Source organism: Erythranthe guttata, chromosome 2, assembly GCF_056151865.1.
Source record: "Erythranthe guttata isolate IM_541 chromosome 2, IM_541, whole genome shotgun sequence".
In the NCBI taxonomy this organism is placed as follows: domain Eukaryota; kingdom Viridiplantae; phylum Streptophyta; class Magnoliopsida; order Lamiales; family Phrymaceae; genus Erythranthe; species Erythranthe guttata.
This window is the reverse complement of record NC_142534.1, coordinates 11828336-11845089: the sequence shown is the minus strand read 5'-3', so window position 1 is coordinate 11845089 and position 16754 is coordinate 11828336. Positions and strand designations below refer to the sequence as shown.

Here is a 16754-nt window from a genome sequence, read left to right as displayed (position 1 = left end):
CATCTGATAAAACTTTCTCCCTCTACGCCTCAGCATTCCATCCCAAAAGACGAACCTACATGGCATATCATCGATAAACGAAAAATAAGGAAAAAACCTGCAAACCATAAAGTAGCCACAAAAACCGATAGGGACGACTCTCTATCTACTTCTCATCGGTCCAATAACGAAGAAAGAAAAATACAGCAATACCAAAACACCAACCATGGCAGAAACCCTTCAGTTACTTGGAAACCGAAAGTTACAAAAACGGGAGAACGAGCTTCCACCTGTTCATGGAAATAGATTTGATGTGCTGAACGACGATGGAGATGAATACCGTCGTGAAATCATGGAGACACAGAAAAGGACAAAACTCACCGACCGGAAGAAGTGCAGGCATGCAAGAAAAATATATTTTTTACAAATAGTTTCGACACGTGTCAAGATATAGAGAACAGTGGACACATGGCGAACAATATTACATTTAATAAAAAATTAAATCCCATTTTACCGACTAACGAGAGTACATTATCAGATAGGACAAGTGGGAATATTCTACAAGAATTTATTGCGTACAAGGATCAAACTCGGTCTGTTGTTTCCCAAGACCTAGCTGACGCAAGCAATCATGAGGAAACACTAACCCCCACTATAACGAGTTCCCATGTTAAATACACCATGCACAACGACTCTTCGTATCACCAAACTCTCCCTCCAGATTTTTCAAACACTGTCTGTGTAAAACAAGAGAAAGATGAAAATATTCGGCTTACCGAGTTGTATTTCATTCATATGGTTTTATACAGAAGAGTTACAATTTGAATAGAGTTTGACATACGTGAAACTCTCACATTTACACAGAGAAATAGGAGGAACGTTATAACTGAATAAGCTAAACTCGTTAAGACGGGGACAAGATTTAGATACGCTTAACACCCTCCCGCAAATTGATGGGGGAAGCGTAACCAGCAATTTGGAACGCAAATAATTAAAACGCACACTAGTCTGTCCTTTGGTGAAAACGTCAGCCACTTGGTCGTGAGTAGAAATATACTTGACTTGTATGTCTTTGTTCACCACTTTTTCTCTGATAAAATGATAGTCGATCTCCACATGTTTAGTGCGAGCATGGAACACAGGATTTGAAGCAAGAGCAATGGCACCAATGTTATCACACCAGATGATCGGCGGAGAAGAAAGTGAAACATCCAACTCGCGCAATAACATTCGAATCCAATATAATTCAGCAGTAGCCAATGCCATAGACCTATACTCGGCTTCTGTGCTTGATCTAGAGACAACACGTTGTTTCTTGGCGCTCCACGATATAAGGTTTTGTCCAAGAAACACACCAAAACTGCTGGTCGATCTTCTATCGTCTGGACATCCTGCCCAATCAGAATCACAAAAGGAAGACAAAGAAATAGATGAAGGAGTATAGGACAATCCATAATCAATGCTTCCTTTTAAATATCTAAGTACTCTCTTCACTGCACACCAATGGGGCTCCCGAGGTTTATGCATAAACTGACACAATTGATTTACAGCATAACTTATATCAGGACGTGAGATGGTGCAATATTGAAGAGCGCCCACAACTTGTCGATATTCAGTAGCATCTTCCAAGAGTTCGCCTTCTTCAGCGGAGAGTTTGGAACCCGATGTGGTTGGCGAAGAAAGAGGTTTGGCGCCAATCATTTTTGTTCGATGCAATAAGTCAGAGATATATGCAGACTGAGGTAAATGAAGTCCTAAATTATCCCGTGATGCTTGTATACCCAAAAAGTAGCTAATGGGCCCAAGATCCTTGACTTGAAATCTAGATTGTAATTGTTGAATAATATTAGTAATAGCCAAAGTATTTGAGCCAGTTACTAATATGTCATCAACGTAGACAAGGACAAAAATTTTATGGCCATTCATGTGCAAAGTAAAGAGAGAATAGTCAACTTTAGACTCAGAAAACCCAAATTCAATGAGCTGTTGAGAAAGCCGTCTAAACCACGCCCGTGGAGCTTGTTTGAGGCCATACAATGACTTGTGTAGTCTGCAAACAAAACTTGGTTTGGATTCGTCAATAAACCCCTATGGTTGCTCCATGTATACTTCTTCGTCTAGAATACCATGAAGGAAAGCATTTGAGACGTCCAACTGCCGAATAGGCCAATTAAATGTAACTGCCAGTGATAAAACCAATCGTATAGTAGTCGGTTTTATTACCGGTGAAAACGTATCATGATAGTCTACTCCACTTCGTTGATCGAATCCTTTCGCCACAAGTCTTGCTTTGAATCTCTCCACACTGCCATCTTGTTTTCTCTTAACTTTGTAGACCCATCTATTACGAACCACATGCTTATTACGAGGTCGAGGACACAAAGTCCATGTACCATTTTCCATTAAAGCATCAAATTCATGTCCCATAGCCGCCCTCCACGTGGGATTAGACACTGCTTGTGTAAAGCAAGTTGGTTCCTGTTCATTAAAAACACTGGACAACACATACAAAGGGTGTCTAGTCGAATAATAAGCCTTATAATCGGGAAAGTGTTTGGGTTTATTGCGGCCTGTTTTGGATCGAGTCACAATTGAAGAAGTAACGGGTTGATTTATAGGTTCGGGATGATCGTGACTCGGTGCGGGGGGCAAGACGGATATTATTGGATCAATGGTAATTGGGTGTGTTTGGGACGAACTTGCTGGCTGAGAGGGAGCAGAATGCGTTTGTAACTCAATATTAGAATTATGAGAGATCGAATCTAAAGTTTGAGTTACTGGACAATTTTGTAAAGTATTACTAGTAGTATTGGTAGTATTAAGAGCAGGCTCAATATTTAAGGTATTTAATGCAGGTGAAACTAGGTGATCGTGTGTGGGTAAGTGAGAAATGGAATCATCAGATAACAAGATATTTGGCAAAACTGGAAAAGAACTTACCGGCAAAGGAGAGTTGAGCAATGCATTCTTTGAGGAGGTTGAATTTTTAGTCACATGCTTAGCTGGAAAATGATCTTCATAAAAAATGACGTGTCTAGAAATATATACTCGACCGGTGTCTAAATCTAAGCAACGATATCCTTTCTGATTACTAGAGTATATATGAAAACACATTTTTTGCTGCGAAAAGTAAGCTTATGTGGCTGATATGGTCTTAAGAGTGGAAACGAAGAACAACCAAAGACACGTAACTCTGAATAATTTGGTGCTTTGTTAAACAACACATGAAACGGAGACATTTGTCCTAAGACTTTCGTTGGTAATCTATTGATTAAATAAACTGCGGATTGGAAGGCATCAACCCAATATCGTGTCTCTAATCCTGATTGGGCCAATAATGTTATGCTTGTTTCTTGTATGTGACGATGTTTCCTTTGGCAATTCCATTTTGTTGAGAAGTGTGAGGACATGTAAGCCTATGAAAAATGCCATGTTTCGATAAAAAATCTTTGAATTGATTGGATAAATATTCTCCACCATTGTCAGATTGTAATTGTTTAATGGAACAAGAAAAATAATTCTCAACAAGAGATTTAAATTTTATGAATGTAGCAAAAACATCTGATTTATGATAAAGAGGATATATCCAACTGAATCTTGAAAAATCGTCAACAAAGAGAACATAATAACGACAACCACTAACGGATGAAATTGGTGAAGTCCACACATCCGAGTGAACTAAGGACAAAGGTGCAACAGATTGACGAGATGACTCATGAAAAGGTAATTGTTTTGCCTTTCCCAATTGACACGAAGAACAAAATCCTAACTTACGAGAAGAACTAGATAAAGATAAAGAGTTTGAACGAATTAAAGAATCTAAAATAAATTTAGATGGGTGGCCTAGCCTAGAGTGCCAATGATCCATCGAGGTAGAAACTCCTATGGTAGCCGTTAGACACTGCAATTTATTCTGAAGACACATATTTCCAGCAATAGGATATAAACCATTTTCAACCTGCCCGTGGAGCAGCGTTTGCCCGGTCTGATTCTCCTTCACAGTGAAGACAACACCAGTTAGTACAAAATAACAATTGTTATCCAAGCAAAATTTATTTATGGATAATAAATTGGTTGAAGCATGAGGACAATGGAGAATATTTTTGAGGTTGAATTTGGTTTGTCCAATTTGTAAAGATGTTGAACCAATGCTTTTAATTAATAAACCAGAACCATTACCTACAGTCACAGTGTCTTGTCCGGTGAAAGGTTGCTGATCGGAGAGATTGTCCGCTTCGGATGTTATATGAGCATTTGCACCGCTGTCAGCAAACCATACTTGGTGCTCATATGCAGCATTTGATTCAGCCACCATTGCTGCAAGTTCTGTCGGAGGATGTCGACCTTGGTATGAAAAATCAAACCTGTGGTAGCAATCAAGAGCTGAATGGCCAACCTTGGAACATATTTGACAAGTTGGCCGATTACCAAAGGTAGATTGACCCTGATTTGTCTTTGTTGCTTGTGTGGTCTGAACATGATTGAAGGTACTGGCACTCCGTGAATTTGAAGGAGGTCGAGTTGGCTGAATGGAAGGTTTCTTCCTGTGCGTGAAGTTCGGCCTTGGTTTAGTGGCTGTAAGAGCAAAGTGATTAGAGTTTGAGGCCAAATGCACACGCTGAGAATCAATCAATCCTTCATAACTAAGGAGCTCAGAGTTGAATTCTTCAATAGTGAGATCTTTATCTCGCGACGCAAAATTATACGAGGTAATGAATGGATTAAACTCTGGTTGCAAACCACCAATAATATAAGAGATCAAATCTTGATCGTCTACCGATTTACCCGCTGCGGCTAATTGATCGGCAAGAGCCTTAGCGGATTGAAGATAGTCATGTATGTTGCGACTACCTTGTGAAATTGTCTGTAGTTGACGCTTTATATGAGTGATTCTAGAGCGTGATTGACTGGAGAATCGAGTGAGCAAAGCATTCCACACTTTATAGGAACTGTCCAAGCCATACACGCTAGAGACCAAGGTTTCGGAAATAGAGGAAAGAATACAACCAAGAAGAGCTTAGTCTTTCTTGAACCAAATTCCATAGGCTGGATTTGGAGTATTATCAGCTAAATTCTTATCAGGAGCGGGTTTCGAACCATCCACAAATTCCATCAAAGAATTGCTTCTTAAGAATGGCAAAAATAGAGATTGCCATCCTAGGTAATTGGGTCCTTCAAGTTTGAAGGAGACAGGGGAAGGGAAATGAGGGTTTGACATATTTTGAGTGAGGGAAGCCATATGCGGAAGCGTTGAACCAGGAGAAGAAGCGTGAGCTTATTTCCCAACTGATACCATGTAAAACAAGAGAAAGATGAAAATATTCGGCTTACCGAGTTGTATTTCATTCATATGGTTTTATACAGAAGAGTTACAATTTGAATAGAGTTTGACATACGTGAAACTCTCACATTTACACAGAGAAATAGGAGGAACGTTATAACTGAATAAGCTAAACTCCTAAAGACGGGGACAAGATTTAGATACGCTTAACAGTCTGTTCTTCCCCGCAGAACGCTTCACACCATGGCAACACCACCGGAAAACCCAACAATACCAGAAAACCAAACAACCACGGAACAACTCCTCAACCAGACAACACCTCCGATAACCCTCCCGCTCTTCCCTACCACCCCAACACCCCTGATGCCCCACAGGCACACTCCTCCAATCGACCGGAATGGCCACCCAAACCCCCAGCTATTTCCGTCGACCAACGTGAACCAAGTTCCCCCCACACCCACTGCTCCTATCCCCCAAAATGGACACCTGAGTCCACAGCCTCGCAGCTCTCCTTCTTTCATACCAGCCCTCCCAAATGGCCACTTGAATCCCCGCCCCATACACCCGACACCTCCGACGACCCCCCTACCCACCGGGGTTTGGCCCGGTTTTTGAATTCACTTCCACCACCACGGACACCTCGCCGCCCAAATCCCCTTTCACCAAGGACCATAGGAAACATACCGTCACCGTACATGGACCATCACAATCGTCTGATCATCCTCAGCCCAACCGAATACATGTTTCCGACTTTGCACACTACGCCCCACTTTTTCACAAGCGCCCCTTTCAGCAATCGCCTTCTCTTAGAGATTGCTCAAGAGAGAGAAGTCATGCATCCGGGGAGAGTATTCCACTTCAGAATGACCCTTCGCCCTCTCAACCAATCAAACGAGCACCCCTCACCCCGGACTACATCAGTGTACCAAAACGACGGTGTGAATCAGCACCTACACACCCAGAATGGCATTGGGCCCTCCACCTTCCAACCACATCAAAATCAAATGAAGATTCTTGCGTGGAACTGTAGGGGGCTCATCGCCCTGATTTTTATCTAGCTGCCCGTGACTTAATCGCTCGTCATAATCCACACGTGTTCCTTGTGATGGACACTAGGATGACCCCCGAACGTTCTGCTACGATTATACAACGTTTTAATTTCACTGATAATACTATAGTTTCTGCTGTTGGCTATGCAGGCGGTATCTGGATGCTTTGGAATGCTGCCCAAATTACCCTTACACAAACACGAGTATCGAATCGTATGATACATGCAGTTGCTACTCTCAACCCGGGAACTCCTCCTTTCCTGCTGACGGCTATGTATAATTACCCGCAGACTCACTTGCAACCTCAGGTTTGGCACGAACTCATACAGACTGCTAATTCTATTAATCTTAATTGGGTAGTAATTGGAGACTTTAATAACATTTTGCATGCAAACGAAAAAAAGGGAGGAAATAAACCGTTAATTTCAAAAATATCCCAATTTCGCAATTGCATGGCGCAATGTGAACTGTTTGATTTGGGTTTTTCTAGACATCCATACACATGGAATAACCGAAGATTTGGAACATCTTTCATTTGCGAAAGGCTAGACCGGGCCTTCGCTAATCATTCCTGTCATAATCTGTTTCCCTTCACTAAAGTTTATCATCTTACATCTAGTTCATCTAACCACTCTCCAATTCTTTTAGATACGCATAGCAATCATTCGAAATTCAAAAAACCCTTTAGATATGAGATTGCATGGTCTACTCATGAGTCTTTTAAAAACATTGTTCAAAATGCTTGGTCTAATTATCAATATGGTGTCTACCCTCATGATTTCCTTAAACACTATCAATCTTTTAAATCTAAAGCTCTATGGTGGAAAAAACATATCTATGGCAACATAGATAGGAAAATAGATACCACTACAGAACTTATAGAACAAGCTACTTCTGAGTTTGATAACTGTTATTCTGACTCGATTCACAATAAACTTAATATTCTTAAAACTGAACACAAAAAGCTGTTCGCCCAAAAAGAATTATATTGGCGTCAACGATCAAGGGTTGCGTGGCTACATGATGGTGATAATAATACAAAAAAATTTCATGCTTTTGCAACAGATAGGAAACAACGAAATATGGTCCAAAGTCTAAAAACTGAATCTGGAAATTGGATTTATGACCTAAAAGAAATTCAAACCTACTTTGTTACTTTCTTTTCCAATCTCTACACTTCAAATAATCCTCGCACACATACCTTTTGTGACCTTGACTGTCCAAGAATTCCCACTACCGCCCGCAATTCTTTGATAAATAATGTGTCCGATAGTGAAATTTGGCTCGCCTTAAATAGAATTGGATCGGACAAAGCGCCTGGTCCCGATGACTAAATGGCCTTTTCTTCAAAACATACTGGGATATTCTAAAGGTATCTGTTACAGATACTATCCAGCATTTCTTTCTAACTAATAACATGCCACATTATCTTAACAACACCCGGATCATCCTTATTCCTAAAAATAACAACCCACATCTCATCAACCATTTCCGGCCTATAAGCCTCTGTAATGTACGTACTGTATAAGATTATTTCAAATATTTTGGTTAATCGCCTCCGCCTGATTTTGAACACTCTAATATCCCCTTTCCGAAATGCTTTTATTCCCAAACGGTTTATTGGTGATAATATTATTATGGCTCACGAACTACTCCACACTATGAAATCCAAAAAATCTAAAACTTCTTACATGGCCCTAAAAATTGATCTTGAAAAGGCATATGATAAACTGGAATGGAGTTTTATCAGTACTGTCCTGAACAAATACAATTTTCCATCCCCAATGATCGACTGGATTATGGGTTGTATACGATCTGTATCTTTCACCCTTTCTACGAATGGATTCATTTCACAACCTTGGAAACCCCAACGTGGGCTTAGGCAAGGTGACCCCCTATCCCCATACATATTTATTTTATCTTTGAATTTTCTTGTTCAAAAATTTGTTGAAGGACAGACTAACAATCAATTTGATGCTCTTAAATCTAGTAAAAATGGCCCTTTTATTCCCATTTTGTGTTTTGCCGATGACTGTATTATATTTTCTAAAACAAATCAAAAATCTGTTGATTTTATTCAAAACACTCTCTCTCGTTTCGCAGAAGAATCTGGTCTCAATATTTGTTGGCATAAGTCCAAAGTTTTTTTCTCCAAAAATACTAATAGTACAATTCAAATATCCATTTGTGATCAGCTTAATATAAAAGCTGGTAATACAGGTGAAAAATACCTTGGTCTCCCATTAATTATTAACCGACTCTCAAAGACAACCTTCTGATACAATTCTCAAAACTCAATCTCGAATTTCTAATTGGTACACTAAATACTTGTCATACGCTGGAAGATGTACGCTTATTAAGCATGTGTTAAATACTCTTCCTAATTATACCATGAACACTTTTCAACTTCCAGCAGCTACCATAAACACACTCTCTTCCCTTAACAAAAAATTCCTTTGGAACTCTACATCTCAATCCCACAGAAAAAGTCTTGTAAACTGGCATTCTGTTTGCTTGCCCAAAACCAAAGGAGGACTCGGTATTCGCGACCTACACGTTCTAAACAATGCTTTTATCCTCAAGATAGCTTGGCGACTTCTCACCGATCCATCATCTCTTTTGACCAGACTTATGAAATACAAATACTACCCAACAAATACCATTTCCAACGTAGCTAAACCAAAACCACACCATAGCAGTATTTGGAAATCAATATATAAATGTATTCATAAACTGAGAGAATGTCGGTTTTGGCTGGTTGGCAATGGCGAAAAAATCAATTTCTGGACAGATAAATGGATTGATAATATCATAATAGCCGATTATGTTTCTTGCATCCCTGATCATCTAGTAAATCTTAGAGTTTCTAATCTTATCAACCCGATTCATCAATCATGGGATCTTACTTGTGTTTCAAGTTTTATACCCCAATATATTGTTGACAAGATTTTGGCTATTCATATACCCGAACATCGTTGTAAAGATACGTTTAAATGGGCATTTACAAAAGATGGCATATTCATCCTCAAAAGTGCCTACCTTTGGTTATTTAATGACCAACATTCAAGCTTTACTCCTTCTCTCCCATGGTAAACCATTTGGAAGTCCACGGTAAGTCCGCGTATTAAATTTTTTCTCTGGAAACTCTCGAATAATTGTCTGCCTACATCCGACTTCCTTTATAGAAGAAAAGTGTTAAGAATAAATACATGCCCGTTGTGTGGAACCTACCCCGAAATCATCACGCACCTTTTCTTCCAATGCCATAAACTTCAACCTCTAATCCGCAAACTCCCACACGTTCCCTCTGAAACTACTTCTCATTTTTGTAGTCTCGCATATGCCCTTTCGAAAAAATACAAGACCTATCCGAACCAACTTTACACCCTCCTTTGGTTTATCTGGAAAGCTCGTAACAACTTTATTTTTCATAATATTCCAATAAATATAAACCAAATCTGGCTTCTTGTGAAAAATAGTTTCATCCCTAATATACCACCTAAACCTAACAAAATTACAATTAGCCTTCGATGGCAGCCTCCACCGGTTAATTGGTACAAACTAAACATCGACGGATCAGCCCTCATGAACCCCGGAAAAGCGGGCATAGGCGGTATCTCTATATGTCGATGAATGCAACTATTCATGTAATGAATGATAGTACTCAATCTAAACTATTTGTGTAAGGTCTCTATGTGTTGTAAAACTAGGCGTTAGTTGTTGATATGCATGTTCATTGGTTGCTAGCCAGGTCTCTAGCCTAGCTCTCTATGTACTACAGAACGCTTTTATTTGTGTTGTCGAGCGCATACTTTTATGTATTGTTGAGTACGTGAAGGGCAAAATTGTTCGTTCGGTCCCAAAATAACCCAACTAGGGGGCTTCAAGAACTTTAAACGCTACAAATTAGTGTAATTTAAACAAAATGAGAAATATTTCTACCATTTAAGTGGTACCAAATTGTTTTTAGGCTTTTAGCTGATAATCTTTTTTTTTTTTTTTTTTTTAATACGAGTAGATCCACCCATATTTTTATTATTAGGGTACCCCTAATGTTTCATAACCCAGTAATGCCCCTGTAATAGCAAATTACTCATTACACACAATTTTTTTGTTTATTTCCACCGGGTTTAATTGTATTCATCTAACCAACTAGAAAATTTGTGTACTAGACTACTCAAATTGCAATTGATTTGTGTATTACACTATAAAAATCATAGTTGAGTTGTGTAATATCAACTATTAAAATAGTAGTTGAGTTGCGTGATATAGACCACTAAATTCGCATATAACTTGCATGTTTTTAACATAAAAAAAGAAGAGAAAAAAAACAGTCAACTATTTTCTGTAACGCAATTTTGTTAATAAATTCAAGATTACAATTTTCACTAACATCACAAATTAAAATACACACACACAAATTTATTGTACATTTCTTCCGCAAGTCCACCACCAACAAAAGTTGCCACACATCTAGCAATGATTGGTAAAAGTCCACCACTTGCAAATAAATAATCAACCAATAAATCACCATGTATTTGTAATACTACTACTTATTTTCATATACATCTCAGCATGATTGTATGCATACCAAATATTAAATATTAGTTTTATTAACCAATTTCAAATTTTTTTTTTTTTTTTTTTTCTATTTTGGGGGTGTTTGCAAGAAAGAACTTATGAACTTCTTTCGACTCATAGTTGGTTCATTTGTGCACTAATTTTGTGATAGCAAATTAATTGGTCTATAAATATATGTTTCTTATAACTAAAACATTACATTAATATATGTTCATAGTAATATCTCTTTCTGGACACACACCAATTTCTGAGAAGTGAGTATAAACAGCATTATTATGATTGTGAATCTTGAACAACAGTTACAAAGATCGAATTCGAAATGAACACAAATATATATCTGCAAAAATCGTATGACAACAACTATCGAAGATTGAGAATTACACGGCACGGAAAATCAAACAACCGAATCACAGTACTCATACGAAACTAAAAAAAAATATCTGAATTATCTGACAATCAATCACAACGATGATTTGCAACCTCAACTAATTAATCTTTAGCTACTAAGTCGTAAACATCTCTGCACAGGTAAAAAAAAAAAAAGGTTCTTTTTGTAGCATCATAACTTCATTACATCACCAAACAACAACTACCCACAACAAGAGAGAGAGAGAGAGAGAGAGAGAGAGAGAGAGAGAGAGAGAGTACTCATATCGGTGCTGCACATGTTGTCCTGAAATGACCCGTCTGATTGCACCGGCTACAATGCACAACCCTCTTGGTCCGCCCACGATCCTCTGCTCTAACACGCTTCTTCCTCGGCCTGCCAGGTGGACGCAGCGACTTCGGCGGATGAATAACCATTTCCGACACCTTATCCACATCTCCCTCCGACAACTCAGTCCACAGAGTCTTGTCCGGAATAGGATGTATAGTCTGCGAATACGTCTTCCTATAAGTCGCCACAGTGAAGCAGCTCTCAGTGAACCGATGCACATTCTGCCTGCACGAGAGCAGAGCCGCCACAGCATGCGCACACGGCAAACCGTAAAGCTGCCACCCCCGACAGAGACAGCACCTGTTCTTGATATCAACAATGTTCGTCCCCTCGTGCGATATAACCTCGAACTCAGCCTCGTTCGCGCGAAGAACCTGGTACGTGCGGGCCCGCTCGAGCGCCTCGGCGACCCGCCTCTCTGCGGTGGGGACCAGTATCGAGGTCCACTGCATGCTCGTCTCTCTCCGCTCGTTGAACCATGTCATGAGCTGCCTTCTTATGCACTCCATCATCTGAATTATTGGAAGTCCAGAATCTTCCAAGATCCAACTGTTTTGCGACTCCACTATATTAGCCGTCAAATGTCCGAACCTCGTCCCTTCGAAGTACGCCGTTGCCCATAAACGGGCCGGGAGTCGTCTGATCCAGTACGCTGCATCTTGAGAAACCTCTTCGATTTCTAATATTTTGTTGTCGAATTCAATAACCGTAAGTGCGTGCGCGGCTTCCCATAATAGGTTAACGAGCATTGTGTTGTTGAACTCTTTGCGGAAGCTCTCGCTCAAATGACGCATGCAGAAGCCGTGAAAGGCAGTGGGGAAATTGGCTTCAACACCGTTGACAATGCCTTTTGCCCTGTCTGACAATATCGTAAGCCTCGGCATGTTTTCGGTATTGACCTCGAGAAGGTTATGCAGCTCCGAAAGAAACCACATCCAGTTTTCGTCACTCTCTTCATCGACAACACCAAACGCCAAAGGGAAAAGTGCACCATCCCCATCGAAACCAGTAGCAAGAAGCAACGTGCCCAAGTACTTACTCTTTAAAAATGTTCGGTCGAGCCCAAGAAGTGGACGACACGCATTTAGGAAACCGTACATCGAAGCCTGGAATGAAATAAATAAACGCTTAAAGCAGTTATCTGCAGGGTTTCCATAAACAGACGCAATACTCCCTGGATTGGTTCGTTTGATTTGCTCGCAGTACTGTGGGAGGAGACGGTAGCCTTCTTCAAAGGAGCCACGCATGGCGGACATAATCCTCTCCTTCCCACGCCATGCTTGTTTGTAAGATAAAGTGATACCGTGCACTCTGTGAATCTCTTCCAAGATTTCTTTCGGCTTGCAATTAGGGTTCTCTCTGAGACGTTGCTCCACAGAATTGGCCACCCACTGAACGGAGGCCTGTTGGTGGCCGAGATGCCCGATTCCACCACACGTATGGCTGTCGTTTATGGTCCTGATTGTGAAGGTCGGCACACCGGGCAGCTTTGCAGCATGGATTCGCCACGGGCAAGATTCGTTTGCGCACTTGGCGGTGAATCGGGTTTTGTCGGATTTTATCGTCTGCATCTCAAAGTGGAGGGCGATGGCTGTGTCTCGCAAAGCCCTACGGCAAGCTCTGACGTCGGGGAATTCTTGGCCCACGTGGATTTCGAAGTTGGGTGTTAAAGCGAGTGTTCTCTGTTGGATAACGTGCGAGGGAGTGAGCACAAGAGCATGGTGGAGGCCCATTTCATCGTCGTCATGCATGGAGTCCATGGTCATGTCTTCGTGGTGGATTGCTAATTCCATGTTTTCGTCGAGTTCTTGGGTTTCGGAAATGGCTAATTCATCTTGGTCGGAGATATCCAACTCTTCTTGATCGGGTTTCTCCTCAATTGATAACCCGTTCTGCTGTTCGAATTCGTCACCATTGTCCACCTGCTGGTCATGTGTCTGAACCAATTCGGTTTCTTGTTCGTGCGTCTGTCCGATTTCCAAGACATGGTTTTGGGCGATAACCATGTTGTGGTTACGGTTCAGCACTACATGCTGGATGCGGTTAAGAGGTATGGCATTGTTTTGTCCGAGCAGCACGTTGTTGTGATTTGACATTTTTTTACACCTGTATTCACGGCACAACGATCTTACGAAATAACTGGAAATAATATACACCAAGCAATTACTAACACAATTCTAATCTAACAAATTAAGGCATGTTCGAGTTTGCAGAGATTCTGTTTTCAATCAATTGATGTATCAAGAGTAAATAAATCACACAGTATCTCAACTACTGAAATCACGAGAATACCAAACACCCCAAAACCCTAAAAATCAGTTCACTACTGAAATCACCAAACAGCAAAATCAAGGATATCTCGCAACAGAATACGAAATCCATTAACGGAAACACCCACAAACAATCGGATTTTCATTCACAAAGCACAAAATTAAGATAACAAAAGGGATAAATAAGAACTCACGAGAAATCAGAATTTAAAAATTAAAAAAAAAAAAAAAAGGAAAAAATACCTGAAAGCAGAAAAAACTGAAATCTTTCTCACATCAAGTTGCAGAGTTGGTGGCGTTGACAGAGCTAGCGAGCAGTTCCAAAAACAAAAAAAAAAAAAAAATCGAGCTAGCTGCAAACGAAGAAAGTCGGGAGTAGAAGAATCTGGTGAAAATTGAATCAGAAGATAGGATGCAAAAACACAGAAAAAATTCAAAAAAGATTGGAGAGAGAGAGTAACGGGAAATTGGAAGTGGCGGGTAAAAAGGGAAGAGGAAGGAGAGAAATGGGAAATTGGGGAAAAGAGAGAAGGCAAGGGCAGAAGAGCAAGGGTTGCGAGCTGTGCGGAGATGGGTATTTAGGTCAAACTTCTTCTCCTTTTCTCTCTCCTATTTTGTACTTTACCCTATTACCCCTTTTTATTACTCCCTTTCTTATTTTTTATATTTTATTATTTATTTTTTGTCTTCTCCCCCACTTGATGTTTTATTTTGTGGGATTTTACTAAAATCATTTTAGTGCTTTACAAAATAAACCAACTCTAATATTTTAGTGCTTTACAAAATAGGAGAGAGAAAAGGAGAAGAAGTTTGACCTAAAATCATTTTAGTGCTTTACAAAATAAACCAACTCTAATATTTAATTCTAGAATTCAATTCTTCAAAATCCAAACATTCTCATTTTTCATTTTTTTTTTCTTCGAAATTTCTTTGGATAGGAATTGGAATATTATGAGATTGTGTTTCATATCCGATTTTAATTTCCACAATATTTTGAAAAAAAATGATTATTTTTTTCGAAAACAGCACAAGATTAATAATATTGTTGTATTTTATATTATAGGTGAAATATAAAGAAAAAAAAAAATTAAAATCGTGCATATCTAGATCCGAAAATTCCCAATAATGAAACTAGTTATTTAATTTCAGTTTCGGAAATTTCGATCTTTTTGGAACAAAATTGAAATTATTTTACCTTTTAAAACAATTTGATTTTTTTTTTTTTTTGAAATTGTTAATTTCGATTCGATTCATCTGATTTTTCACCCTTTCTACTATTAGGGATGAGTAGGGGTGTAAACGAGCCGAGCTCGCCTTATTTCATGAGCCCGAGTTCGAGCTCGCCAAGGCTCGAGCTCGAGAAGCCTATAAATTTTAGCTCGAGCTCGAGCTCCTTGTGTTTCTAAGGAGCTCGAGCTCGTATACGAAACGAGCGCGAGCTCGAGCTCGAGCTCAAGCTCGGTACAACCAAAAATCCATCCATCAAATTTATTTTTTCAATTAAAAAGGTAATATTATTCTTTATTTATTTATTATTATTAATATCCATTATTATATATTATTAATATGTATTAAAAAATATAGAGAAAAGGTAAAGCTCGCGAGCCTGCTCGCGAGCTGTCGAACAACTGAAATGAAGCTCGAGCTCGACTCGTCGAAAAGCTCGGGCTCGTGAGCTCGAGTACGAGCCTTTTTCGAGCAAGCTTCGAAAGCTCATGAGCCGGCTCGTCTCATTTACACCCCTAGGGATGACAATGGTACAGTTTAACGGGTTTCAGACCCAGAACACACCCGTTTAAAGCGTGTCTACATAATGTGTGTGTGTGTAAAAATGTTGTTTTTAAGATAAGTGAAGTAATGATTTTCACTCAAAGTTGCCCTCTTCTCTTTTAAGCCTATTTTCAATGTTTGTACCATTCGTCGACCACCACTTGGGTTCCTGCCATTTGAAATTTATAATTGTTGCACTTAAATATAATTAATGATTTATTTGTAATATTCCTTTCACATAATATATAATTTGTATAATGTGTACTTCAATTTTGAGATTTTTATGTTGTAAATATACTAGTATATTATAATAAAAATTAAATAATATTAAATGTTAAAGGGTCCGACGATTCAAATCGATTACATTCAGATGTGGGTCGAACCCAGTCCAAATACAGTCTTATTATGTGTGTGGGGGCGAGTATGAATTTTACATATTTTAGAGAACTAAATTCCAAAATTCATCATATGAATCATTCACTTGCATCCAAACATTTTCATTTCATAACATTGTTGCAATTTGTCTCCATATCATAGTAAAAGGTTTGAAACACCCATTTTCGTGGTAATTCAAAATTAGTTGTTCCATCTTTTTTTATTTTTTTCTTTTCTTCCTTGAGATGGTCATTGTATCTTAACAATTACCAAAAATCAAAAGCACTTAATTATATGGTAATTGCTAAGATACAATGACTCAATGCTCATTGTATCTTAATTAATAAAATGGCGAATGGCAAAAATGCTCATCACATGGGACTTAAATTCATTTTGGTCCACAAAAAAAAAAGTCTCTTAATTAAACTCATCCCTATGTCTTTAGTCTAAAATACCCTCCATAATATAATTCTTATCAATTTCATCCATTATGCTCTAACCTCCTTAAAATTACACATTGACCCCGGATTTAAACAAATATATCACATTTACCCTCAAATATTTTTTTTTAGAAAATAATTTTTTTTCTGAATTTTTTTTTCCGGCCAGATTCCGGCGTTGACTTTTTTTTTTTTTTTGAATTTTTTTTTCCTGAATTTTTTTTCCGGCCAGTCAACCACCGTTGACCGGTGGTTGACCGCCGGTCTCCGGCGTTGACTTTTTTTTTTTTT

At 39.1% G+C, this 16754-nt stretch overlaps 2 protein-coding genes across 2 annotated transcripts; both read right to left on the bottom strand.

Moving 5' to 3' along the window:
• Nucleotides 1–2067: 2067 nt before the first annotated feature.
• Nucleotides 2068–5820, bottom strand: LOC148772335 (uncharacterized). The gene is made up of 6 exons (XM_088814992.1): nucleotides 5503–5820; nucleotides 5376–5437; nucleotides 4163–4946; nucleotides 3754–3973; nucleotides 2920–2981; nucleotides 2068–2685 (listed from the first exon to the last, which is right to left on the bottom strand). The coding sequence occupies exons 1-6, from the start codon at nucleotides 5818–5820 to the stop codon at nucleotides 2068–2070; spliced, it is 2064 nt and encodes a 687-aa protein (XP_088671118.1).
• Nucleotides 5821–11203: 5383 nt separating this feature from the next.
• MUG3 (MuDR family transposase) lies at nucleotides 11204–14555 on the bottom strand. The gene is made up of 2 exons (XM_012994516.2): nucleotides 14122–14555; nucleotides 11204–13714 (listed from the first exon to the last, which is right to left on the bottom strand). Exon 2 carries the CDS (start codon nucleotides 13702–13704, stop codon nucleotides 11539–11541), a length of 2166 nt encoding a protein of 721 aa, XP_012849970.1. The 5' UTR covers nucleotides 13705–13714; nucleotides 14122–14555; the 3' UTR covers nucleotides 11204–11538.
• Between the last annotated feature and the right edge of the window lie 2199 nt (nucleotides 14556–16754).